This window comes from Microtus pennsylvanicus, chromosome 7 (assembly GCF_037038515.1).
Source record: "Microtus pennsylvanicus isolate mMicPen1 chromosome 7, mMicPen1.hap1, whole genome shotgun sequence".
Lineage (NCBI taxonomy): Eukaryota > Metazoa > Chordata > Mammalia > Rodentia > Cricetidae > Microtus > Microtus pennsylvanicus.
Window position 1 is genome coordinate 64,035,883 of NC_134585.1, and position 27,779 is coordinate 64,063,661.

The 27,779-nt window shown below is 38.6% G+C and overlaps 1 protein-coding gene across 15 annotated transcripts in view; it reads left to right on the top strand.

The window, feature by feature from the left end:
• Positions 1-27,779, top strand: part of Lrrc7 (leucine rich repeat containing 7) — a 426,547-nt gene that overhangs the window by 200,785 nt on the left and 197,983 nt on the right. For all 15 annotated transcript variants that reach the window (XM_075980998.1, XM_075980991.1, XM_075980994.1 and 12 more), the window contains 2 exons: positions 2,943-3,060; positions 20,437-20,515. In XM_075980998.1, coding sequence (XP_075837113.1) covers positions 2,943-3,060; positions 20,437-20,515 — 197 coding nt within the window. The remainder of the gene's footprint in view (positions 1-2,942; positions 3,061-20,436; positions 20,516-27,779) is intronic.

A 27,779-nucleotide genomic window follows, 5' to 3' on the forward strand; every position in this document is an offset into this window, starting at 1 on the left:
ATCACAAATGCATTTTCAGAATTAAAACATTTCCATTGTTTTAAAAACGGGGGCTATGAGCAAATGAAGATCAAGATAGCCATATAGTTAATAGTTTGATGCTAAGTAGCTATTAATTATGTTTAGTTCCTATATGTTGAAGAATACAGCTGTTTTATAACGATCCAACCTCATTTTCATTCAGAGTTTGAATCTTGAGAAGGCCCTGCAATGGCTCTTAGTTTTGTAGAGGGCATGACTCCTGGGAAGAAGCTCACTCAGATAAAAAACTTGATCTAGGAAACACAGACTCCAGTGACACCGTTTACCTCTCTGAAGCTTCCTGTCCAAATCTGCCTGTCTCAGCAGGAGTTTGGCATGCTTCTCATTTTTCCTTTAATTATCTGCACTCTCAAAGTCTTTGGCTCAGCATAAACTGTGGACAGAAAAGTGTTCTGTGGTAAATGGGAAGGAGAAATATGTGATATGCAAGCAAGCTGAGCAGGACTCTGCCTCCAAAGAGCCTGTTTCATTTAGAAAAGTAGCAAGCAGACCATCACAGTGTACACTAACGGACTTTTAATTGCTAACAGTCACCCAACTTTCCTCGGCAATATAGTTTCACAAGTACTTTATTTACCAATTCTAAAACCCGTATTATGAGGTAAATCATTAGTGTATATAATAATATTAGTGTGGAGAATATCTGGAAAAAAAGGATAGCCCTCAAAAAAATAACTTACCCTTGATTGTATGGTACATTGTAAATATCAAAAACATTAGTAGAAGAAAACTGTGAGGTTTAGAATTGATAGCTTGTATTAGCATCTGTCACTCTCTTGGGTCTCAAGTTGTATGGTTTAGCATCCCTACTCTAAGGCAAGAGAATTGCTGGGCATAGCATGGAAAGCAGGCCCTTTGTTCCATCCCGGCTGCATGGCCAGCTTAGCCCCAAAATAATCACAGAAACTGTATTCATTAAAACACTGCTTGGCCCATTAGCTTGGGCTTCTTATTAACCCTTGTAACTTATGTTAGCTCATTATTCTTATCTATGTTAGCCACGTGGCTCAGTACCTTTTTCAGTGGGGCAGGTCACATCCTGCTTCTTCAGTGTCTGGACAGGACTGAAGAGGAATGGACTTCCTCCTTCCTAGAATCCTGTTCTCTTTGACCTGCCTCTACTTCCTGTCTGGTTGTCTGGCCTATACTTCCTGCCTGTCTACTGGCCAATCAGCATTTATTTAAAATGTAATTGACAGAATACAGAATTGTCCCACACCAACTGGGTTCAGTGATAACACTGCAAGAAGAGTCAGGATTGACCAGAAACTGATCTGGGGTCAAGTCCCTGCTCTTGCTTGGATTCTTGGTAGAAAAGACATTTCCTTTATATATATATATATATATATATATATATATATATATATATATATATATATATTTTTAAAGTCACTTAATTCAAAATTGAAGAACACTAGGACTTCTGCTAAATCTTGAATGCACCTGAGAATTAGTTGTTATAATAAGACTTAAAAGACTATAACTTAAAATCTTTAGTTTTACCTTTTGCTAAAATGGTTGTAGCGATCAGCAGAAAGAGTGGTTAGTAAGTCTTACCCAAGTCAATGGTGAGATAATTGACTGTGAAGCTGTAAATAATAGTAGTGAATGTTACTAGATCACACAGACTGGAAGAGAGTTGATGGTAACTTCAGGGACTGTAACCATGTGTTTCCTATTTGATTAGGTGGAAGGTCTTTTAAAGAATCCGTTAAATGTCTCTTTCAAAGTCTTATAAAAAGAAGTCCATTTCTATACAGAATGCTGAAAAAAAAGTAATTTTGACATCATGTTGAATAACAACTAATCTTTATAAAGAACCCAAGATGACTAACCCAAAGAAAGAGACTTCATATTTCCTCTTATGTAAGAAGTCGTATGATCTCCTCTTAAAAAAAAACTAATGAGTTAAGAAATAACATCCGTATGCCACATTGTTTTTCCTATAAATAAGGAATTATGTGTAGGAAGAAATGGTAGTTAAATATACCTTTGGCCAGTTGCGTAGTCATGATTACCAGACTTCATCTGTGGAAGTTCAGGAAAACAGAATTAGAAAAGTCTGAAAAGATTTCATTAAGATAATTCTTTTAGAAATGAATTAGAAAATTCTCCTCCAACTGTTCATGTCTTTAGTAGTCAAGATGAGTTGAACATAGCTTTAACAAAAATTAGAGTTGTTCCTTCTCACAGTGTGGTACTGGAAACATCTATACCGAATCCAAATTGATGACTTGCTGAAAATGCAGGTTGCCTTACCCCATTGCTAAATTGTCAAGTAGATCAAGAAACTGCATCTGAAACACACCTCAACCCACCAGTGGCTGTGACCATGCTGGGTTCCACCACTAATTTAGCATTTGACTTTCCCCCACCTAGTACTTTAGACTGACGAAACTGTGAATTGAGCCTGATTGAATTTTTGTTCCATGTTTCATCTACCAGTGATTTATGAGGCATCCAAGGGGACACAAAGAATGTGAGTGTAGGTATTCAGATGTGTCTTAGCTCTTGATAACATACAAGTATTTATTCAGGATAAAGAAATTGAAGTAAGACTTTATGAAATCTAATATAACGTCAAAATAAAGAGAACTAAAGTGATCCCCTTAGCTGTAGGAATGCACAGGATAACTCTTGAAGGTTTTTGTCTGCTTGGTTCTCATTTTGTTCTATTTTGTTTGTGTCTGTATGAGAGAAAAGAGCAAGGCACTATCAGCTAGATGGGTTGTGAAGCTATTCCAATTTGGGTGTGGAAGAAAATGAAGCCTTATTAATGGTTCTTTTACTGCCATATTGATTTTTAAAAAACGGTAACTTCAAATTTGCTACTGAATTTATATGTGTGTGGGTCTAACCAAACTGTGGCCTAACGAGTGAGTTGTTCTTTTCTGTTACAGCAATTGTTCAACTGCCAAGCTCTGCGGAAACTAAGCATCCCTGATAATGACCTCTCAAGTCTGCCGACCTCTATCGCTAGCCTAGTTAATCTGAAGGAACTCGACATCAGTAAAAACGGTAAGACTCTCCAAACACCTTCATATCACTTTACTGAAGATAGCTTCTACTTTTTTTTCTTAGTGAGTGGTAACTTTTTCTTTGACTTTACTAAAGTTCTATTTAAGACTTAAGTTGTGCTTGGCTGTGGATCCCTGCATCTGCTTTCCATCAGTCTCTGAATGTGGGTGACAGTTCTGTGGCTTCATCTGTTTGTTGGGCCCCTGGCAGTGGAACCAGGACTTATCTGGGTATATAAAGTGGCTTTCTGGAGCCCATTCCCTATGGTGGGGTACCATGCACAACCTTGATGCAGAAGAGGGACTTGATCCCGCCTCAGCTTAGTATGCCAGACTTTGTTGACTCGCCATGGGAGCCTTACCCCCTCTAAGGAGTGCATAGGGGTGGAATGGGGGGATATGGGGGGTCAGAGGAAGGATGGGGGACTGCAGTTGGTATGTAAAATGGAAAAAAACTTCTTTAAATAAAAATGAGTTAAAGACAGCATTCTCCCTTTCCCTCACAGTATGACTGACTTCCCCAGATCTCATTCCTCTCTGAAATCAGGCACATATCCTAATTGTCTAATTATTCCCCATCCTCTGCTAGGTTTATTCCTCGTTTTCAGAGTATTACATACTCAATGAGCTTTGTTTCTTTCTTGAAGTAATCCTCCCATTTGCTTCCCTGGGCTCCACTGTCTCATCGGCACTCTCCTCGGCACAGAATTCACTTACTCACCAGGGTTACTGGCTTTCTTCTCCTGACACAGATTGCAAATTCTGTAAGATGGCAGGAGGGGCGTTACTGTTTTGGTTATTGACACATCCCAAATGTCTTGAGCAGAGCCTGAAAAATTATCAGGGCTCAGTCATATCAGTTATATTTTGAACCAGGTCATACACCTGGTGATTTTGCTGACACTGGTGCTAATATCAATGTTCATGTTGATATTTTCGCTGATGGTTTCCTAGAGGAGGCTGGGCTTTTAGATGGTCTCATGTGTCCTAAGCCATTCAGTAGGACCTCATTCCTTCCCAAATGGGTTCAGCTACATGTTTTATTAGAATAAATCAAATAACTAGCCCAAAGAATTGTGATCAGGTAATTTGTGAATGCAAAGCTCAGCCTCACCATCATCATGTTTTCAGATGAAAAATGTAGCCGTGGTCACATACAAATAGCGCTATGGTTACTCTACTCAGATTGTTGGTGCCAAGGTGACAGACACGAAAAAGCTAGTTCTCCCTCACAAAACTTGCATCTCAGAAAGTGGTTTAGATATTCAAATAAGTAGCTATAGAGAATTGAGAAAATATTTGTGTGTAAAGTTACCTTAAATCTAAAGGCCATCCTTAGACAGAGGATGGATGCATTCTCAATAAATATTTACTGAATGAGAGTAATCAGTAAGTTTACAGTGAAACTGGCAAGATAAGACAGGCACCCACAAATAATCAGTCATCTCTAAGTACTTGGTCACATGCTTTCTTAGAGAATGGGAAGACTAATTAAGACTGTTGTATTAATAGAAAAGGGTTCCAGATTTAGCTTGAAAGAGATGATAATACATATTGTCAACCAGACACTAAAACAACCTTCCAGCTAAGCTAACTGGACACTCAGGGTTTTCATGAAGACAACTCTCTATTCACAGGTATAGCAACCATTTTAGGCCCATGGAGAGGGGCCTCCTAGCCATTTTTATTCTTGTATGAATATATTCACTGGATGTGGAAAGATGGCATTTAAGAAAGTATACAGTTCTTCCTGAAGGTCTTATTTCAATTTCCAGCACCCTCATCAGTGACTCGCTACTGCTTGTAGCTGAAGCTCCAAGGGATCCAACACCTTCATCTGGCCTCTGTGAACACTACACATGTATGGCATGCACACACAAATAAAATAAAGATCAATGTTTATAAAATAATAGATTTATATGGCATTCCCTGTGTGTTACTACTATCAAAATGTTCAATTGCATTTATATTTCAAATTCAACTTTCACAGTATAATTCTAAGAAATGTAATATGATTAGTACCACATCTGGCCTTTGTGTAGGGTTAGTGGACAGTACAAATAAATAAAAACTTACTTTATTTTTAAAGATGATGAGACAACATATCACTACATATAAACCTAAAGTTCCCAAGACGCAATCTTATTGAGAGCATATAATAATTCTCAGTGCTGTTTTTATACTAAAATTTACAAGTTACATATGTTTTCCCCCAAAGGAAGTCTGTAGGCATCTTTAGAAGATGTTGAATCAATTACTTAGTTTTACCTCCATATCCTGGAAACATTTACACAAAATGGCACGCAAGAGATGTCAGGCCACTATAGGGTACACATTAAATTACAAAAGTGTGAGGTGACGATGCCCAGACCACAGCTGGCAATCACACAAATAGCCCTTCAAACATTTTAGCTGTGCTGTGACAAGGACCTGGGCAGTTACTCAAGGACCTTAACTCATCTTTCAGGAATCTGTCCAGTGAAGAAAGAACAGGAGTGTGAAACAAGAGTAGAGTCAGCATTACGATTGGCAGCTGAAATAGCCCTTCCCAGGATGGGAGAGGCTACAGAAGAGCTGGAGCACAGGGATAAAAGATAGGTCATTATCTCTTGACAGACCCATGCAACCTGAGCAAAAACCTGAGTGAAATAAGTTCGGTTTAGATGAGAGAATCCTGAATACATGAACTCACTCTGAGCCTAAAGTTGCTTTCGACCATCCGTTTGTACCCTAATCTTACTTCTGCTGTCTTCTTGTCACATCACCCTTGATCATCTCAATGGCATCCAGCTGGCACCTTGTGACCTAGGAGCTATACAATTTTCTCAGCCCAGGTTATTTCCTCTCTAGCTGAATATCATAATTTCAACAGAGTCCTCTATACATTAAAAAAGAATTCCCCAAGGGGGCGTGCATGGATCTCCCTGGGAAAGGGAAATAGAAGAGATCTACAGTGTGGACTGGGAGAGGGTGGGGATGAGTACTTGGGGGGTTGGGTGAGGAGGTGGATGACGAGGGAAAGTATGGAAAGACATGGCTGGAAAGAGAGTAAGGGGTTCAGGTAGAAACCTGGTACAAGGGAAACTCCCAGAAATCTGAAAGGATGACCCTGGCTAAGACCCCTAGCAATAATGGCTACACAGCTTGAACTGACTATCTGCCATCATGAGATTAGTGCCTACCTTAACTGTCATCAGAGAGACTTCTTCCAGTAACTGATGGAAACAGGTGCAGAGATCCACAGCCACACATTAGGCTGAGCTCAGGAATCCTGCTGAAGAGCGGAAGGATTATAGGAGCCAGAGGGGTCAAGATCATCACAAGACAAACCACAAAAACAACTAATCTGGCTCAGAGTCTTAAACAACAACTAAAGAGCCTGAATGGGACCGATGGAGGCCCTCTAAGAATGTGTAACAGTTGTGTAGTTGGTCTACCTGTAGGACTCCTAACAGTGGGAGCAGAAGCTGTTCCTATAGTTCTGGCTGGCTATTGGGAACCTATTTCTCATCCTGAATTGCCTTGCCCAGCCTGAATACAGGAGGAGGTGCTTAGTCTTACTGCAACTTGATATGCCATGCTTTGTTGATCCTCATGGGAGGCCTGCCCCCTTTCTGAGGAGAAACAGAGAAGTTGATTGGGGGAAAGGTTCAGGGAGGGGAGATGGGGGAGGAAATGGAAGGAAAGGAGGGAGGGGAAACTGGTAAAGATGTAAAATTAGAAGATAGATAGATAGATAGATAGATAGATAGATAGATAGATAGATTAAAGAGTACAAGTGGGCCAGGAGAAATAAAGAGGAATAATGGAAAAAACTGTGTTTGAAAATGCCAAAAATATTTCCAAGTGTACCTGCAACTACACACACACACACACACACTTTAATACACACATTACATACATGCACAGAAGACATTTCAAATGTTGTATATTCTGAAATTTTCCTTCCATCTAAGCAAATAAAAATAATTATTGTGTAGTATAGTTTCCTGTTCTATGATAACTTTTGCCTTGTAAATGGTTTGAAAGTTCCATCACCTTTTTAGCTGGGCAGGTGACTCTAGGGATCCAACATGGAGCCTTGTGCATGTGAATTAGGCATTACTTGTCATTTAGAGTTTTTATATATGTGCTGCAATTTGCAATCTTGGAATTGAGAGACTGTCTTGCTCACTTTTTTATTTGGAGCTGTGAGTACAATTGTAGTAATATGGGCGGTGGCGGGGTTGCGTCCCCCAACAACCCAGCCGCCTGCCCGACTAGCTTATGCCCCAAAATAATTACACGGACACTGTATTCTTTTAAACACTGCTTTGGCCCATTTCTATCTAGCCTCTTCTAGGCTAATTCTCACATATTAATTTAGCCCATTTCTAATCATCTGTGTAGCGCCCCTAGGTGCTCTTACTGGGAAGATTCTAGCCTATGTCCATCCTGGGTCTGAGCTTCAGAGCTTCATCGCATGTGTCTGCCCAGGAGCCGGGAGCATGGCGGACGTCTGCTCCCGAGAGGAGAGCTGTTGAGTCTGACCTCACTTCCTCTTCCTCCCAGCGTTCTGTGCTGTCTACTCCTCCCACCTATCTCCTAACCAATGAGAGCCAAGCAGCTTCTTTTTATTTAACCAATGACCTTCCTCCATCATTTCCCCTTTTTCGGTTAAAACAAAAAAAAGGCTTTAACTTTAACATAGCAAAATTACATATAACGAAACAGTTATCAAGTAAAAGTTACATCAGAAACATTTATACATATAACAAAATTGACCATAAATCTCTATCAATAAAGCAAAATATATACTAATGCAAATTATTCATGTCTATATCATATCCCCCTTTAAATGTAAAAGAACTTATAAACCATATTTGGGAACATGGGCGCAGTTTTTTCTCTCCAAACTGCTTCCTGCTGAATGGGGGCGTCGTTAGTTACGTCTTTCATGGTATAACCTGTGTGCTAGTTTCATCTCAGTTGGCAGTTGAGCGAAGCAATTTTCTGAAGATGTTCACAGCAACCCTTCTGGAGGACATGGTCCATCATACCAAATCGGAATAGAAGAAATCCATAGAGTCTCATCCTCTGTGAAAACAAAATAAGAAACTCCTTTCCAAAGCATGATGTCCTTAAACCCAAATTCTGAAATCATACCCTCATGATATCCGTTCTGGTTCCACTTGGCAGCCCATATAATGAAATGTCTCTCTGTACTTAGCTCCTTCACAGTCAAAAATTTTAAAGAAAACACAATGTACATAATCCAGACTCTCTGTGAATTTTCCATTTTTACATATCTTATTTTTCTTTATTTCTTTTAATCTCTTAACTATCTGTACTCTGTCTCTTTAAAGACTTTACCTCTTCTTTTTTAATCATCAACTTTATTCTCTATATTCTTTTTCTTCTCTCTCTCAAGCCTACGTACATTCATCCAACAGTGTGACTCATTTAGTGATCTGAATCTGTCCTATTGTGAATCTACAATTTTTTACTATCCAGGAGCACTTTTGATTTGCGCCTTTAAATCACTAGGTGCTTAAGAATCTAAGCTGTGACATTCCTAAGTTAACTTTTTGCTTTTTGAGAGTATATCTGTAGACCAGGCTGTCTTTGAACTCTCAGAGATCCACCTGTCTCTGCCTCCCAGGCATTGGGATTAAAGGTGTTTGCTACTACTTGAACTCACAGAGATCTGTTTGTCTCTGCCTTTTAGGCACTGGGATTAAAGGCGTGTGCTACCACACCTTGAAGTCACAGAGGTCTATCTCCCTCTGCCTCCCAAGTGTTGGGATTAAAGGTGTGTACACGCAACAACTCTCTTCCTTTTTTTGTTTTTTGCTTTAAGAACTTCAACTTTCAGCTTGCATATATTTTTAACACACTTTAAACCATTCAGAAATTTTCTCTGTCTTTGAATCTGTCTTTACTGTATATCTCTCTTTTTCTGACCACATGAGTCTTTAATTTGCCAAGCAATCTCAGTAGGACTAAAGCCGTGGCTTTGCCAGCTAGATCCAGTCCATTCCTTAGCTTTCCAGCCTCATGGTGGATATACAGGCTGCAGCAATGTTTATAGCCTCACCTCTATGGCGTTTCAAGGTCCCTGCCAGCCAGCAAGCTACAACAGACAACACTCAAATCCTCTCTCGGAAGCCGGCCCTCCTGCCTCAAACAGTCAGAGTTTGCCCTGGCAGGATGGCCCAGAAAGCCGGCATTTTTAAACAGCGCAGCTTTTTTCCTGCTACGGCTGAAAACCGAAAAGCATGCGTTCAGCTTTTCGTCAACACCGTTTAAGTGTTTCGTGGCAGGACCTCTTAATGAGCTGCAGGCTTTGCAGCTAAAGCTGAGTCAGGAAGCCTCTCTTAGATGAGGCGCTTGCTTGCCTCTAGCAAGCAGAGTAGACCAGAGAAATTGTCACAATCAAGAAAACATGCTTTACTCTTTCCCAAGCTTTCTCAGGCTTTCTGTGGACTCAGTTAGCCACACATTTGGGCGTCATCTGTAGTAATATGGGCGGCGGCGGGGCTGCGTCCCCCAACACCCCAGCTGCCTGCCCGACAAGCTTATGCCCCAAAATAATTACACGGACACTGTATTCTTTTAAACACTGCTTTGGCCCATTTCTATCTAGCCTCTTCTAGGCTAATTCTCACATATTAATTTAGCCCATTTCTAATCATCTGTGTAGCGCCCCTAGGTGCTCTTACCGGGAAGATTCTAGCCTATGTCCATCCTGGGTCGGAGCTTCAGAGCTTCATCGCATGTGTCTGCCCAGGAGCCGGGAGCATGGCGGACGTCTGCTCCCGAGAGGAGAGCTGTTGAGTCTGACCTCACTTCCTCTTCCTCCCAGCATTCTGTGCTGTCTACTCCTCCCACCTATCTCCTAACCAATGAGAGCCAAGCAGCTTCTTTTTATTTAACCAATGACCTTCCTCCATCATACAATGTTGAAGGCATCTTGTAAGTTTTGGGCAGGTAAATAACATTTTTCCTATTAAAAAGTACAATGATATTTATGTGATATTACATTGATATATCATGCTTTGTTGATCCCCATGGGAGACTCTTCATAAAATCCCACCTGGCCCACTGGGAACTTCTAAACATTTTAACTGAGTGTTGGGGAATACAGAAAAGGACTGAACTTCACCAGAAGTTGGAAAGAGGCCATGAAGTTCTGTTCACAGACACCTCAAACATTCATGTAAAACCAGACTCTTCATTACCCCAATGTGTTCATCCTTCATTTACTGGCTTCTGCTTATATTACTGTTGGCCATGGAGGTAATCAATGAAAAGATTTTTTCTTGCGATCTACTTCTTGTCCACTCAGTTACCATGCCTGCCATGTCCTATGTCTGTGGAAAGACCGTTCCATGCTGTTGTAGTTCAGCTCTGTCTCTGGTCTCTGCTACCTACCTGTGATCATCCAAACACTGCCAGAGAGGTCCTCCACTTGTTAGCTCTAGCACCCACCTAAGTGTCCAGCATGGCTATGTCTCTCTCCACCTAAGGTGCTGCAGAGATCTAGGACAAAGTGCAGGCTCCTAAACACAAACCTGAGTCTCCACAGTTGTCTTAATAACACTTCCATCCCAGTGCCAATCTAATCACAGGTGAGTGGCATTTTTTATCTTTATAGTCTGGGTACAAGAAAACTTCTTCAAAACGTTAAAGAGAGCTTCATGATCTCTTTCCCTTTCCTTGTATTATTTCCTCTGCAAAAAATCACTTTCCATGCCTCCTTCTTCTGGCTCACTTTCTCTCCATGCAATATTCAAATGCCATTGTTTCAATTTCTAAATTAAGTCAAGAGTTCAACCTCTCTATACTAACATATCTTCCATGTTCCTTCTGACAATATTTCACTAAAAACAGTTGGTAATTAACTGTATTAAAACATTTATGTGATTTCAAGTTTTCAAAACTAGTGTATACTTTTTATAAGGAAAGGAATACTGGATAATATGTCTATCGTGGAGATGGAGTGTTAACGTTCATTGTGGACATCATATTCTTTTTAGATGATAAAACTCCACAGGCACACATAAATATTTATGATCATCACTTCACCATTCTTGCTGTCAGAATTAAGGTTTAAATTTTCAGCAAAGTAATTCCACATTTTATAGATTATTCCTCAAAGGATTCTTAATTATTTTTATTTTATTTTTATGTATGAGTGTTTTGTCTATATGTATGTCTGTGTGCCATGTGCATGCAGTACCTAGAGAGGCCAGAAAATACCATAAGATCCCCTGGTCCTAGAGTTACAGATGGTTATGATGAGTGGCCATGTGGGTGCTGAGAACTGAACCCAAGTCCTCTGGAAGAGAGCCAGAGCTCTTTGCCACTGAGCCGTCTCCCCAGCCCTCTGTTCTTCAAGTTTGTTCCATGGTGTCCTTCTAAAGTTACTTCTTGAAAGTTGAACAACTGAATCTGGTTGTCTTAGCAGAAGAACTCATGCTCCTATTGCCTCTCATCCATTAATTGGCAGTCCATCAGATGGACATATTGGGGTGCTCTTACTTGGTGTTTCCCTAGTAGCAAACATTTTGCCATTTTTATTGGTTAGGTGAAATTGTCTTTTTTTTTCTACAAATTTTCTTTTATGAACTACTTTCATTTTGGGTAGTCTTTTAGTTTCTTGATGACTTGATGTTCACTTCTGTGAACAATAGTTTCCTCTTGTAAGATCTGCAAGATTATTTCCCAATCTGTGACATGTCTTCCCACATTGCTTGGAAAGTCATTTTTCATAAAGAAATTGCTGATTTTAATGTGTGAGTCAACCTTTTCTCCTTTGTGTTGCGTGCTATCACATTGTGTTGAAGATGCTCTTCCGTACTTGGTGTCCCAGACAATTTTTCTGTATTGTCTTCTTAAACAATTGGCCTTCTTTTCACATATTGGATCTTTACTTAATTTGCATCTTATTTTTGAGCCTAGAAATTACCAAAATCCATCTTTCCTCGTGTGAATGGATAGTTAATTGTTCTAAGAACACTCAACAGCCTGTCCCCTCGCTCATTATGCTGGTCTCCAGAGTTCTTCAGCCTCTTCAGCTTGCTCAACTGTCCTTGCTGGTTGAGACCTGTTCTTATCATTACAGTGTCTTACTGAGTTTCACTATCTAAATGCTACTATCCTCACTTCCTTCCTTCATTTTAGGTGTCCTGATGCTCTTGGTATTCAATCTCAAACTTTAAGTCAAGCTTTGGATTGAATATCAATATACAGCAATCTGATATAATTTCAAAAATTGATTTGAATTTAACAGTTTACTTGGAAAGAGCTGATGTCTTCAAGTGGTAAATACCAACAAGCTTCTTCCTGTCATTATGTCTTACTTTCTGGTTTTCAATTGAGTTTTATAAAAGTCTTCAAAAAATTTTGCAGACATTTTTAATTACTTAATCTCAAGTTGTGGGTGTGTGCACGTGCATGCATGTGTACGTTTTTAGCACTTGATGCAGCACATGTGTGGAGGTCAAGGACTACCTACAGGAGTCAGTTCTATCCGTCCACTGTGTGGGTCCCAGGATTGAGCTCAGGCTGGGCAGTAAATTCCTTTACCCTTGAGCCATCTTACCATCAGGTTTGTGCACATTTTGTAGTTACTGCATGTGGGACAGCTTCATCCTTTCTAGTTCTGATATCTCTGTGTATTCTTGAGTCATTCTTTTACAAGGTACAACTGAGCTAGTAACTATCCCACTCCATCATTCAGATTTTCAATTTTATTTTTTCTTCTTTTTCATAGCTTTCTTTACTCCAATTTTTTATACTCCTCCACCATATCTATGGTCGCTTTATCCTCTGCATTTCTAAAATTAATCATTCCAACTTATCTTTATTTTTATCAGTCTTGAAAAGTCTTTCTTGCTTTGTTGGTCTCATTTGTTATTTGTTTGATTCCCAATTCATTAATTCCTCTTTTCCACTGCTATGGGCAGTTACTTTTATCATGCCCTCCTGCAGTATCTCATGCTTACTCGGGTGATTTTAGTGTTCCAGTGCATTTGGTACAATCTCAGTCACATCATCTTCTTTGCTGGTGTATGGCAAGCCACATTGTCCGGATGCTGCAGATTTCTTATCATTCACTGACTTTCACATTGTAACCAAGTCATAGTAGATGTTCAAAATGTCACTGTAATGAAAACACGCATTCTCTTTGGGTGGGTTAAATTAAGGACATACTAGTAGTAGACTACAGGCCCTGATGTCAGATTCTCTTTAATGAATACATTATGTTCATAAGTTTTACATACTTAAGGCATTGAAAGGATGAGGAGATGGCTACCAGGGGCACTTAATTTGCAATCATATAGAATGAGCAGTTCCAGGCTCTGCTGCACAGGGTGGTAATGAAGGATAATAAAGCATGAGATGTTTCAAAAATCAAGACGAAATGAGTTCAAATGTTTGTACTAATGAAATGATAAATATTTGAGGAGATAAATGGATGTAAACTGGTCTCAGCATTGCCCAGAATACACATGCATCAGAATATCACAGAATTCCCTGTCCAATGTGAAGTTTTTATGTTCTCATTTTTCAGTTAGAAGATAAATTTTAAGAAAGCTCATTACATAGAATATTTACCTACATGGTATAATCAAAATACCCAGTTAACTGGAAAGCAATGGAGTGGAAAATGAGGTTACAGCTTCTTGTTGTCAATAAAAAACATTCTTTTTTTTTCTTCTTAAAAATAAGTCCATTAGCTTTGACCTTCTAGAGAATTTTTGGATAATAAAACTTTGTCATTTGTATAGCCGGAGATAAATAAAAACAAGCCCATGCTTTTTATGAATCAGCTTTCCTTTCTTAGCAATTATTGTTCTCTAATTGTATGCAGTGATCCAAGGGAAGCGTGCCACTATCCATACCAATGGATCTCCCATCTGTTACCCTCGGGGATGGCTAGTTTTATGTCAGTTTGACACAAGTTAGCGTTGCCTGAAAGGAGAAATCTCAGTTGAGAAAATGCCCCCATATGACCCAGCTGTAAGGCTTTTTCTTAATTAGTTCTTAATGCGGGAGGGCCCAGGCCATTGTGGATGGTGCCATCCTTGGGCTGATGGTCCTGGGTTCTATAAGAAAGCAGGACAAGCATGCCATTGTGAAAAAGCAAGTAAATAGCACCTCTCCATGTTCCCTGCATTAGTTCCTGCCTCCAGATTCCTGCCCTGTTTGAGTTCCTGTCCCAACTTCCTTCAGTGATGGACCACAATGTTGAAGTGTAAAGCCAAATAAACCCTTTTCTTTCTCAACTTGCTTTTGATCAGGGTATTTTCAAAGCAACAGAAACCCTAAGACATCATCACATCTGAATTCAATAGTGAAATAAAAATCTATGTAAACCAGATATGAATGCATTTCATGATACTGTAATCTCTGGATAAATAGTCAAGTCTAAACTAATACAAGGCCACTGTAGAGTACTGTTTTATACAGTGAAGTTAGATAATGAGTGATCATGTCTAGTCAGTGATTTTATTTCAAGCTTGATTGTTGACTTGTCAAAGCTTCTTAGAGAAGATGATACCATAATACAAGGACTTTAATGAAAATGAATTAATTTGAAAGTACTTCCTAATTCTCCAGCAATTAAGTCATGGTTTTTCTCTCATCCTCTGGAACTTATTTCTATACATGAATAGATTTGAGCAGCACCATGGTGGGCAAAATCACTATTGTTAGTTGTAATAAGAGGCAATCATAGTTGAAGGGTTATTATGTGTGATAGTGATGTGCCAATTATTCCACCCCCTTCCTAAAGCACTCATGAAACACGGAACGAATCACACTCCTCATCTGCAGGAAGAAAGGGATTCTCTCTGTTCTGGAGTCACGGGCAGAAGAAGTTAGCAGATTTTTAAAAATCTTTAAACCTTTGAGGATATCAGAAGAGAACCTCTGACTGTCAGTGCTGTAAATTCTCCAGGAATTTACTAGAGATGCTTTGAATGGGTTAAGGAGCAAATGGCAGCACATGGTCATAATCATCATGCAATAACTGTGCCCGTGGGTACCCTGCCCTATAAAATTCCTTACTTCAACACCATTACTGCAGAACTCAGTGAAAATCACTATCTCTTGCACCTTAGGTCTACTTTCCCTGTCTTTAGAATCTCTTCTGTTTGCCATGGGTCAAATAAACTCAAAGTCTCTTTTGCTCCATTAAATCACCCCATGATAATGAAAATCAAATCTGTTTCTCTTGTCACCTCCACAGTCCAGCACCAGGCTTTAAACTCTGGTGTCTTCATGAGGACACAAAGCATGAAACATGCCAGCAGCCAGGTTAATACAAGGGAAAAGAGTACCATCCCATCACCCTCTGAAGCCCTCTCAGACTTCTGTCAGCTAGGGCCCAGGGTCTCAGGGTCACTGCAGGACATATTCAAAAATGCATGATTGATAAATTCTCCATGGTCTGTACATCCTTACAAGTAGTTTGAAGAGAATGAAATTGAACTCATAAAAGCTGTTTTGAGTCTTCCCTCCCACGCAGCACCCTTCACCCACTGTAAAAAGGAGCTGAACCTTACACTGCCCTCAGGGCCACAGCACCTTCTATTAAAATATAGGTGGAGGGAATGCTCACTGAAGCAGTCTAGTGAAAATGAAGGGAGAAGTAAACATTAAATACAAAATAATGTTAAATAGACCAGTTCACAAAAATCTCACTCAGAACCTCTATTATTGAAGTAAAGAAAGGGAACACAGAATTGGTGTTGTTCACTGCATCTGGACCAAGTCACAAGTATCCCTCTATGGATCAAGGTCATAAAAACTTTATACTTTTCCCAAGATATGTCCCAGAGGCAAGTTCAGTTGTGTGTCTGTGTCCAGTTACTAATGACTTCGCCAGCATTTGGTTTTTCTATGTAGTGCTACTGAGGCAGGGAGGCTCTCCCAAGTAAAGGGTACCTCCCATAATGTGGTTCCTGAATCCCTCTTTCCTCTCCATGGGGGTGAAATGCAAAGCATCCCCAGATGTTTCTCCAGCTCACTAACCCAACAGTTATACTTTCACTTTGGCTTGGCAGAATGCTGTAAACTGTCCTCTGAAGTCTCCTTGTCAGTCCTTACTTACCCTGTAGACTGCTGAGCTATAAGCGACATGTCCTTAGAAACCTTCTATAGAGACATGTATAAAGTAAAATTAACGTTTACCTTCTTATACATCAAAATTTTAAATTTCTTACAGTCCTAATTATTGCAAAAATAGTTCCAATCTAATTATCTTCTTTGAACAGCTCTAATTGGTCAGTTTCAGAGCTCACACTAGCTCATCTGTGCCGCAGAACTGACTTTTTAGGAGAATAAAGAGATGTTTTGTCTAAGTCAAGCAGCGCTAGTCGGTGGGAGGAGTGGTAGAGTCACTCTGTGGTTCTCCTCCCCTCTAAACAGACAGTAGCTCTAATTTCTTCTGGCTGGCACCCTGAAGAGAGCAAGTTTCCATCAGAGTCTGTGCGGATTGCCCTGTCTTAAGTACTACACCATTGACTACATATAGCTAGAAATTATAAAATCCTAGATTTCATTAGTGTTTCTCAGAATAGGCAAACATGACAGTATCTGAGATGTGCTGATTTAAAATCCTGGCCAGGCACTAAATCTTACTTACTTTGTTAGTCATTCTTTTAGAAATTCTTGAGACTGAAATAAAGTGTTATAACATTCTTCTCTGTGCATTTCATCTTTTAATCCTCAGGGTCTAACAAACTTGTTCAGTACACAAGTAACCTGCCTGTTCTCAAAATAAAAAAAGCACAATTTCAAAAATCGGTAATAAGTAAAATAAAAATGGAATGTCTTATTAGCTATGTTTTTGTTGTTTTATTATGTAAGATAGGGCACTGTAAATTTTTTCTCTAGCATTTAGCACTTATAGCACAGAGTAAACTATATGATGTATTTATGCAATTCATGCGATTCCAAAAAAAGAAGCATTCAGTATATATCAACCATACTTACATATATTCATCTGCACAAAAATTTATAAGCAAGAAATGCTTCTTATAAATTTGAAAGAGCTCTTGATCATTTAAATGTGGCATTTAGAAAGTCTGTGACATTTTGTTTGTTTGAAAAGAGATAATTATCCTTTTTATCTTAATATGGGTAATTAAAACCTACATCCTCCGTATCAAAATCAACTGCTTCTTTCCGTATCTTAAATATCTCAATGCTTCAAGTTATTGATGTGAAATATAATTTAGAGGCAATTTAACAAGCACTTGCCAAGTTGTCATTGTTTCTCTAGGTAGATCCTAGGAAATTAAACATTAATGAACCTCAATGTCTGACTACATTGTGGTTTTCCTACTCCTTGCTAAAACACAGTATATATTTACATTTACATATATATTTTTCACCTGAAAAAATATAAACTCAAATAAAAAGAACTCCCCATCTTTCCCATCTTTTCCCCCATTTGTTTCCTCAAAGTTCAGCACTTCCCAACACAGTAAGCACTCGGGAAAATATGTTAAATGTGTAACTGTCCCCCTTCTTCAGGAACCTAAATTAAAAATATATTAAAACATTAATAACAATGTCCTTAACACATAAGTATGACAGTGGTATTTTATTTTGTTTAGTTGTTCTTTTTTCTGTTGTTTTTTTCTAGTCTCATTCAATTTAAGATGCAATGTAAGCCACAACAATAGGCATTAAGAAGTAAGGGGATTAGTTGAATAAATCCTCATGCAAATGTTAGAATTTAAATTTCCCTATATAATAGATGGTATTTAAACCTGGGTTTGGGTGAGAAAATAATGAGGACAGGCAAAACTTACAACAAATAAAGCAAACATCAGGAAAATGAGATGATAAGACAACGTTCATGTCACAGAAATCTCCCGGTAGGTTTCCCTCTGGGTGGTGTCTATTTATAGACTCGGGGACCAATGCTCTATTGTTGTTAAGCTCAGCGCTTAATAATGAAGAGATTTTTTTTCCTACATTTGGGTTCCAAACTTAACTTCTGTTCAGAAAGAAATGTTTCTTTCCATACTGGGACATACAGTTAAAGCCATTTTTAAAAACACAGGTTGACTTCAGAAGCCCTTTTATCGTTAGAGAAAGCTGAAAGCTCTTTTAACTACAAGCTTAAGAGCTTCTCTAAGGGGCAGGGATGTGATTCAAATAGTTAACTCTGAGCTCTGCTCCCCAACATCAACTTAAAATGGTAGGTGTGGTGGTCTGCTGTGATCCCAACACTGAAGATGTGGAATAGGAGGGTACCGGAGGTCTTGCCAAATAAGTGAGCTTTAGGATTAGTGGCAGATCCTTTCTCAAAAAATAAGATGAAGGAAGGTTGAGGAGGACACTCAGTATCAATCTCAAGAGTTTACCCTTGTAATTGGGCACATATGTGTGCATTACACTCAATCATATATGAGCCTGGGTGGATGATGTGGCTTTATTCAGGGTATCCTGTCTTCCTCGGATAGAAAAACCCAAGTAAAAGCAAAAAATTAAACCTCTTAACCAGAGGTTAAATTTATTCATAATTTTCTGTCTCCCCTCCTCATACCAGGTATGAATGATAAATTGATTAATCTCAGATTTCTTTATTACCTTATACGTACTGTTTCCTGATAGAAGAATGAACAAGCATGATGGTCAAATGGAGATGTTTTTTTTTCCTTTTGAAACAGGGTTTTTGTAACCCTAGCCGGCCTTGAACTACTAAGTACCAAGGTTGACCATTCTCTTTCCATCTCCCAATTTTGCTGGGATTGAAGATATGCATCATTATACCTTATATATGTGGTGCTGGGAAATCAAGCCCAAGACTCCCTGCACGTCAGCCAACGCTTTGCCCACAGAGCTACAACCCCAGCCCAAAGCAAGAGCATTAAAAATGTCCAAGCTTCATATTTTTTATTCATTTTTGCATATAAACCACAGTTCTCTCTCCCCTCTGCCTCCTTCCACTTTCTCCCCCCTCCCTCCCTCCATTCCTCAGAGATCCCACAGAGGATCAATAAAGCCTGACATATCATGTGGAGGCAGGACCAAGTCCCTTCGCCCCACCCCATCAAGGCTGAATGTGGTATCCCACCATAGGGAATGGACTCCCAAAAGCCAGTTCATGCACCTGGTCCCACTGCCAGGGCTCCACAAAACGACCAAGTCACACAACTGTTACCCACATTCAGAAGGCCTAGTTTGGTCCCCAGCTGACAGTCCAGAGTCCATGAGCTCCCACTAGCTTGGGTCAGCTGTCTCTGTGGGTTTCCTCATCATGATCTTGACCCCACCACACCCCACCCCTACTCATGTGATCCCTTTTCCCTCTCGACTGGACTTCAAGAGCTCAACCCAGCGTAAAACATAAAACTTCATGTTTTAAAAGCCAAGAGTTAAAAGAACAGAATTAATTAGATGTGTCAACTATATACTATAAAATGAACATCAGATAATACTTCAGGATAGTCATGGCTGGAAGCTGCATGTAAAATCAAGGATAACCGGATTTGGCTCTTGACCAACTCTCAGGGATGAAACTATTGTATCTATCTTCTTCAAGTAATTAATACTTTGTTAATACAGATTTTATTAATTCTGTGATGTTAAAAGCTTTATCTCTAAGATGCCTTGAGATCAGAATGTACAAATGCTGTTTGCCTTTTTTCAATAATTTTGTGAATATAATCAAGTTAGATTTTGTGGTACATTTACTGAAATAAATACATCGGAGAAGTATCAACACAGTGTCCTCAATTGGGGTATAAATATTGACTGATGTCATTTGCTGCTTGTGAATGAGGAAAATGCCCATTTTTAAAGCAAACATACCATTTTGCCTATAAAACTCAATGCCCCATGTAATTGGTGACCAGTGGAAGCTCTCATGTGAAGGCCAGTTCAGCCTGACTCCAAACCCAGCCTACGCATTGGAAGATTGAATGCCCAGAGATTCTCAGAAGTGAGCTTGGGGTGTTCCTACAGGGGAGGGCAAACAGTTCCATGTTCTCAGCTGAAAGCCAGTAGTGGGAGTGTGGATGTGCGGTGGTGTTTTTACAGTCAGAATCCTTACAACAAACCGTTTCATTCCTGAGAGTTGGTCAAGAGCCAAATCCGGTTATCCTTGATTTTACATGCAGCTTCCAGCCATGACTATCCTAAAGTATTATCTGATGTTCATTTTATAAGGAAAATTGTGTGTATACCTGTCTTTTTGTGTGGCTTTGTCATATTCAGTTACCATCTCTGCTTGAATGTTTGCCCTACATGGAGTTTAGATCCAAACTTGGTGGTTTAGCTAGTTTGTTCTCACTGTAGGAATCAGAGCTTTGATAAACTTGCTGGGATATATTCATGAACTCATGTCTTTGGTTTTTTTCTGACTTTTTAGGTGTACAAGAATTTCCAGAAAACATAAAGTGCTGTAAGTGTTTAACCATTATTGAAGCCAGTGTCAATCCTATTTCTAAGTGAGTATAAATTATTTGATTTTTACTTATATTCTATTTGTATTTACATTGGCTTATGGTGTGCTTAGATGAAACTTTTGTGATAATAGTTTTGAACATAAATCAATTGTTTTAGTTATCAAAATGGTAGGAAAGCTACCAAGAGCTTGGGGTTTCATTAAGATGGTTAAAAAGCATGAATGAAAGGAAGACCCTGCTGGCCCAGTAGGGCATTGGTTTTCTGTAATTCTCAGCAGTATTCCAAGGGTGAGAGTCAAAATCAAGAAAATAGATATTGGTTGCAGTCATGGTGAAAAATTAGCATCATGGACCTGATGGAAATTCAAAACAGAGGAAATTTAAAGGTGCCCACAAATGCTTTAAGAGTTGAGTGTCCCCACTAAAGAAATTGAGTCTGACTCCAAATAAGAAGTGCCTGGGACACCGAAATAGCAGCTAGAGTAAACAAAAAGCCTAAAGGTGTAGTGGATGGAGAGATGTGAATGTTAAAGATGCTAGCAGAAAATAAAAAGGTTGTTTGTGGTTCAGAATCTATTCGCTAAGAAATCTCATGGGAAAATGCAACTCAACATGTGACTATCTTGCTGACTCAGATTTGTCCTGGAGTGAGAGAACTGTGGAAACACGAACAGGTAAGATGGTAGTAGAAATAGAACCCAGAAAAGCTGCTGACATCTTAGTACCTGAAAGAGTCTGAAGCAGACTGGACCTGGAATGCAGATGGTGGTCTTCAGAGAGAGGCGCCATCTTAATTACATGAAGCGGAGAGTAAAAGCCTCCAGGACTTTGTCCACATGAGTAGAAGAGGCTGGAGTTCTCAGCTAGGGGAATATTCTCAAAAGACACGAAGAGGCTGGTCAGAGTTTTGCACCAGAGGACACAATAAAATGAAAAGGAAATTTACAGTTGATCACTAAAGAAACAATATGCACGCCCTAGTAGAAAATACAATACATTAAACAATGTGATATGCTTCAAAATCAGAGTTTCTATCTCATACTAAAATATGGAAGGGGAAAACAAATCCAGACCTTGAAAACTTTTTTCCCAACTCTACAACAATTGCATTTTTCTCAGCATCTCAACGTAATGGAGCTACCAGCCTCTCATACCAAGCCTGACACACAGGATGGATGAAGAGCTGGTCTGCTCTACATATTGTCTGTTATTTGTTTGTTTTCTTTATTTTCTAGAACAATGTATTGTTTAGTAATTACAAGTCTTGGGGGATTGAAGTCATAATAAAATTACAACACTGAGAATTTAAAAACTAGGTTTATCAAGCTACTTCCAAACTCATTTCATATATTTAAACTTGTGAAACATTTAAATTACCTATTTCATCAAAATACACTTAACATTTTAAACATCAACCATTTGGGGAGTGTATAAAAACACAGTCAATAGAGAAGCAGATTTAAGTAGTATGTCCATTTTCAAATTCAGACTTTTTAAAGCTAAATGAGTAAAATCCCCATTTTAGGTATGCAACTGAGTATATTTTTAGAGGTAGTTAGTCATTAGCTGTAATCAATTAAATCATTTCAACACCCCCAGAACTCCTCTAGCCCGGCTGTCTTTTCCAGAAAGCATTATGAATGGCTGTTGTCTTTGTCAGATTGTTTTAACTCATCTTGTTGGCTGTCAGTTTGTCTACATACCAGTCCCTTTATTGGCAAGAACATCCCATTGCAGAGAAATCACAGGTCCCTTGATGGTAGGAACTGTGTGTAGACATTGGAGAAATTCATGCCCAGATGTCATTTAGGTTGCTTAAATGCCTGGGGCAGTTCAACGGGGAGTACAGAACTCATGTACTTGAGCTTAGGAGATGCTTACGAACCTTTGCAAATGGTGGCTGTTTCTTTGCCATCATCCACCATTATAAGTTCTCATTTCTTCGATTTCAGGCAGTCTGGTAGATATGCTGTCTCCTTGTGGTTTTAATTTACATTTATGGTGTCCGATCAGCATATTTCTCTGCATATTAATTAAAGGTATTGTTTCTTTGGCAGCAATTCAATTTTTTTCTTGACTTGCCTTTTTAATGCTGAATTATAAGTTATTTTCAGATTCCGGGTGCAGTATGAGTCCCAGTTCTATGGCTTGTTCCTTCACACTCTAAATATCTCCCTTCACGGAGAGGCTTTTACGTTTGTATGAAGTCCTGTTTAATAGCATGCATCCCTGTTTCCTGCCTAAGAAACTTTGCTAAGTTCAGAGTCCTGCTTGGTCTTCTGAAGCTTTGCTCTGCATCTTTTGTAACTCAGGCTTTCCCTTTGGCTTAGACTTCTGCAAATCAGCAGGGCTTAATGGTTGTGAGGCTTTTCTCTGATGTCTCTGTCCAATTGCTCCTGATCCATTATTAGGACTAGTACCAGCCTGAATAGGGCTGCCAGGTGCCTCTAATGACAACTAACAGGTTATATGTGTTTGGGTCCATTTCTGCTTTCTTTACACCACCGATACTCTCTCAATTACTATATATAGCTGCATTGTAAATCATGAAGTCATGTAATATAAGCCCTCATTAACTTTCTTATCATAATCATACAAGTTAGTAGATGACTTTTACTTTTCTATATAAATTTCACAATCAGCTTCCCAGTTTCTTCAAAGATATAAATGTCTGATGGGATTTTGACAGGGATTGCATTGAATCAGTTGGCCAATTTGGCTAGAACTAGTATCTCAGAAATATTGAGAAACTGAAATTTGAAATTGTTTCCAAGCCTTTTTCATATCTTTAAAATTTTTTAATCTATTTTGTAGATTTTCCACATGCAAATAATACATATCTTATTTATTCTCATGAGTTTACATTTTATGCTATTGTGGATAATTTTTATTAATTTATTTATTTTTGCCATGTATATTTAAAAATTTAATTTTATATATTTATGTTATAACTTGTAAAACTACCTAAACCTTGTTTCTTAATTCTACTGGACGGTTTCTAAACATTTGGGGAGAGGTTCGGTGTAAGCAGCCATGTTGTCTGTGAATTTGTCGTATTTTATTGTTTTTATCTACTTGCTGAATATTGACTTTTCTTGCCTTATTTATCTTGTAGGACCTCACATTGAATAAAGAAGTGAAAACAGACAGCGCTGTCAGTTTTTCATTATCTGTGTTGCTTCTTCTTTTCTCATGCACACCCTCTGTCAAGTTAAGGGAAGGCCCCATAACTGGCCTTCACTTCCTTTGACACCCTCACTGGCAGGTCTTCCAAGTGAGATTCACGCAGGGAAATGCAGTCTCTGTCTGTCATGGCCTGTATTTGTGGGTTTTTTCTCTCTGGATTTGAATAGTCTCCTCTTCTGTGTTCCAAAGCCACATTTTTGGGGACGCTGTCGCAGCAGAGATCTTATTCTGAGTACCGAAATCTATATTACTTTCCTTCTGTGTGATAAACAGCTGTGAGCTCAACAGCTTGTTTGACTACCATCATTTCCCAGAGTTCCTGGTTCAAGAACTTGTGCATGACCAATCTCAGCTGCTGGTTCATGGTCTCACCTCCAGAAGCCAAGGAAAGAGTTATTTTTTCAGAGGAACAAGAATCCACTCCAGAGCTCAATTGGACTGTTATAGAATTCCCTTCTCACACAAGGAGCTGAGATCCCAGATTTCTGCTGGCTACCCCTAAAGATACTGTGGGAATCTAAAGGGAGCATCTCCCTGCTGTGTAATTATCTCCAGATGCAACTTGTTACCTAGCATCTGGCTTCCTCAAGGTCAACACTAAGTGAGGGTGAGTCATGAAGATAATTACGGATGTGGCATCCCACTACATAGCCATTTTCTGTTAGCTAATAAGAAACCCCCAATCCTGACAACACAGAATAAAACAGGGCCACCATACACTAGAGTTGTCACAACTTTGGTATCTGTTTTGCAGGGTGCTTATTTTCAGTGGGTGTTGAGTTTAGCCATAGCTGATTTGTAAGATCTGCGATCACTTGGTTTTATAGTGACTCACATTCTTCAATGCTTCCTGTCTTTCGTGCTTGACAAAGAACAAACTGTTTAGTCATGACTATTGCTCATTTGTATTTTCAATTGCCCTGATTTATTAATATCTATTAATGTTCTGTCTGCTGATTTCATAAAATATACCCATTGTATGCTTCTGCTAATTCCTTTGTCCAGTTTGTTATCAAGGTAAAACCGTTTTTCATGAAGCAAGTTGAGAAATCTTCTCTTCAATTCCCTATAGTAATTTGTATAGACTTAGTTCTATCCCTTAAGGAAGTGATGGTGGTCTTCTTCCATGCAGCTATTAAGTCTGAGTTTCCCACTATGGCTGTTAGCCTTCACTCGATAGCTAATAAGCTACCCAAATCAGCTGTTTCTCCTCAGGGGTATTAGCAGCAACAGTTGTTCAGAAACCTGTGCACTTTGTACAAGTCACACCTTGCTGTTTTCACTTAGGTTTTCTTGGTCCTTGACTGTTTCTATTTCTGTATTCTGGTGTTTTTCTCTCATACATCATTGGCTTTGAGTCTTATTGTTGGCTTGATCATGCTAGCTAGCAATTTTTAAGTTTTATTGGTCTTTTCAAAAGATAGATTTGCTTTTATTAATTTTTATTCATTTATTTTTAATTTTTTCCATAAAAAATTATGAAATATTAAGTGGTGAAAACACTGGAAATATAAAATTTACGCTTTTTAGAATCACTATTTTGGTTTGCTCTCAGCTGTTAGTGAACCTTATTAAAATAAACCTAAAAGTAACTACTCAGTAAAAAAACAGAGCCGGAGGTTTACTAGAAAACCCCTGCCTCTCTGGTCTCTAGCTACATAACCACAACCTCACAAAGTATGTAACTATTTTCATTGCTATTTACTATAATAAATAACTGAAACTAGTGTTTAATTCCCTGGTTCTTTTCACTATGAAGCATCTTTGCTATGAATCAAAGATATATTTTCAACTCTCAAGAACATTTGAAATCTGCCTGTGGAGGTGGCCAATGAACGGAGCACTTCCTGAGCAGCCATGGGGACCTGGGTTTAAGTCCCTGGCACCCACACAGAAGCTGGGAGTGCCACCCTGTGCCCATAACTCCAGCTGTGAAGAACAAAGTCAGGAACATCCTAAGAGCTCTCTGACAGAGCAGACTGGTAAAATGGAGAGCTTCAGGTTCAGGAAAAGACAATGCCCAAGAGAATAAAAGGGAAACCAATAAAGAAATATACCTAGTGTCATCCTCTGGCCTCTGCATGTGTGCTCATGTACATACACATCACATACATATAAAATAGAAATACATTAAAAATAAATATCCAGAACTCAATGACAAGGAAGCCAGTAGTATGTTACTGTGTGGAAAGGCTACACATCATGATTTCTGCTTATCATGGTGTTCATGCCAGGGTACAGTCAACACAAACCCCTCTTCACTCTCACAAGTGTCTGAAGATGTTCTATACTTTATTTAGACCCCTTTTATACAACAACACTGCAAAAATAATTGTAAAATAAAGTAGAAATAAAAATGCAGTTCAAACAAATTTTCTTATTGTTAAAAAATATTTTTAAAGAAAAAAACAGGTGAAATGCACATCATAGCTGTGTGAAGGAGGTGGGGATGCAGTTCGTTTTTTTATTACTTAACCAAGTATTCTGTAATGTCATACACCAATTTCTTAATTTAAACCCATATAAATGAAAGTATTTATATACATAATGTCATCCCAATTAGAGTCTATACATTGACTCCTTAATTACAACATATAAAACTTACTTCAGTGAAACTTAACCATCTTATTATAGATCTGGTGTCTTAAATTTTTAGTTAACTTTTAGAGAAAACACAGTAAGAGAAAAGAAAGCTGAAGCAAAGTTGTCTGCAGTAAATCTAAAAATTATTGCTCAGTGATAAAAATAAGCGGTTATAAAATATATTTAAAACGGAGTTCTAGTTAATATAGGAAGAATACACTAACGAGAAGAACTGTGATTGTTATCACATGGTTCTGACCACAAAACAAGTGAGCGTTTGGTTGTGGAATCACATCTGAGGAGCTGGTGCTAGAATCACCATTCACGAGTGAGAAAACGAGTATTTCAAAGGTCACACAGATATTAACAGAATTGCAGTTCATGCCCAGAACTTTTAGCTTTAGTTCCAGTACTGCATGTCTGAGTGTCTCTTCATGTATGAGTATCTGTGTCTACTGTTGTCTGTCCTTTATGGTGGGTAGAATACATACATTTTAATTCAATAAATTAAAAAATGTTTATGTAGGAGAACTGTTTAATTTTAACACTTTTATTTCAACAAATCAATCAACTGGAAAACCATCATTTTACTATCAAATTATCTTTACTGTGTATGTTATTGGCTTCCATGACTACTTTGGATGCTAATGAGAACCCATGATATCCATCTCATCACTTTCTAAGGGATTTCTTCTCCCTCACAGTTTCTCAGGCTCTCTGACGAAAACAGAAGGATTCGTCAGTGGGATTAGTCCTACAGTGGGATTAGAAACTACAGTTGTGACGTAAAGTTAATAAAAGCCAAATGTTTTCTCCAGTAAATTTACTGGCTACAAATATCATGAAGATAATGCCTAGCACACCTTATCGTCTATATTTTCACAGTACAGTATGAGACAGTTTAGAAGACTTCTTATCCTGAAGTAATATTGATTTATCCTTGCTAACAATAAAAAAAAATTCCTCAGTGCTACTATAAGCAATTGCTAGAAGCTTCCTGCCAGATAAGTGAGAACTTCGTGAGGGAAACAAGAAGACGGCATTCATTTTTCATTTCTTGTAGAGAGATTAGTTATTGAATTTATACTGAAGTAAGTTGAGATAAAATACAGCCCTGATAAATTCAGCACACCATGCCAACAGCCCAACTCTGTGTTTTTAAGTAGAAAGGCCCATGTAAAATGTCAGCAGGTATGTGTATAACTGGGTTTAAAATATTACTTTGTATACTGTTTTTTTCATACAATTTATGTTTATTAATCCAAGTTTTCATTTTAAATAAGGTTCACATGGTCAATTTTTAAGCCTAATGGAAATTCTCTGTCATTATTAGTTTCCAAGTTGTATAAACATTGCCACAGAAGCAGTAATAGGGAAGCAAGCTGTTGATCAGAGTGAACAATAAGATTCCATTTATTGCCACCTACAAAGAGAAGACTAAGGAAGGCCCACACTTCAAATATCCCATAACTAGAAAGTTCATCTTTTATGCTTTTTTAAAAAATTGTAGTGACTTTCCCCCTGGTTTATTGAGACA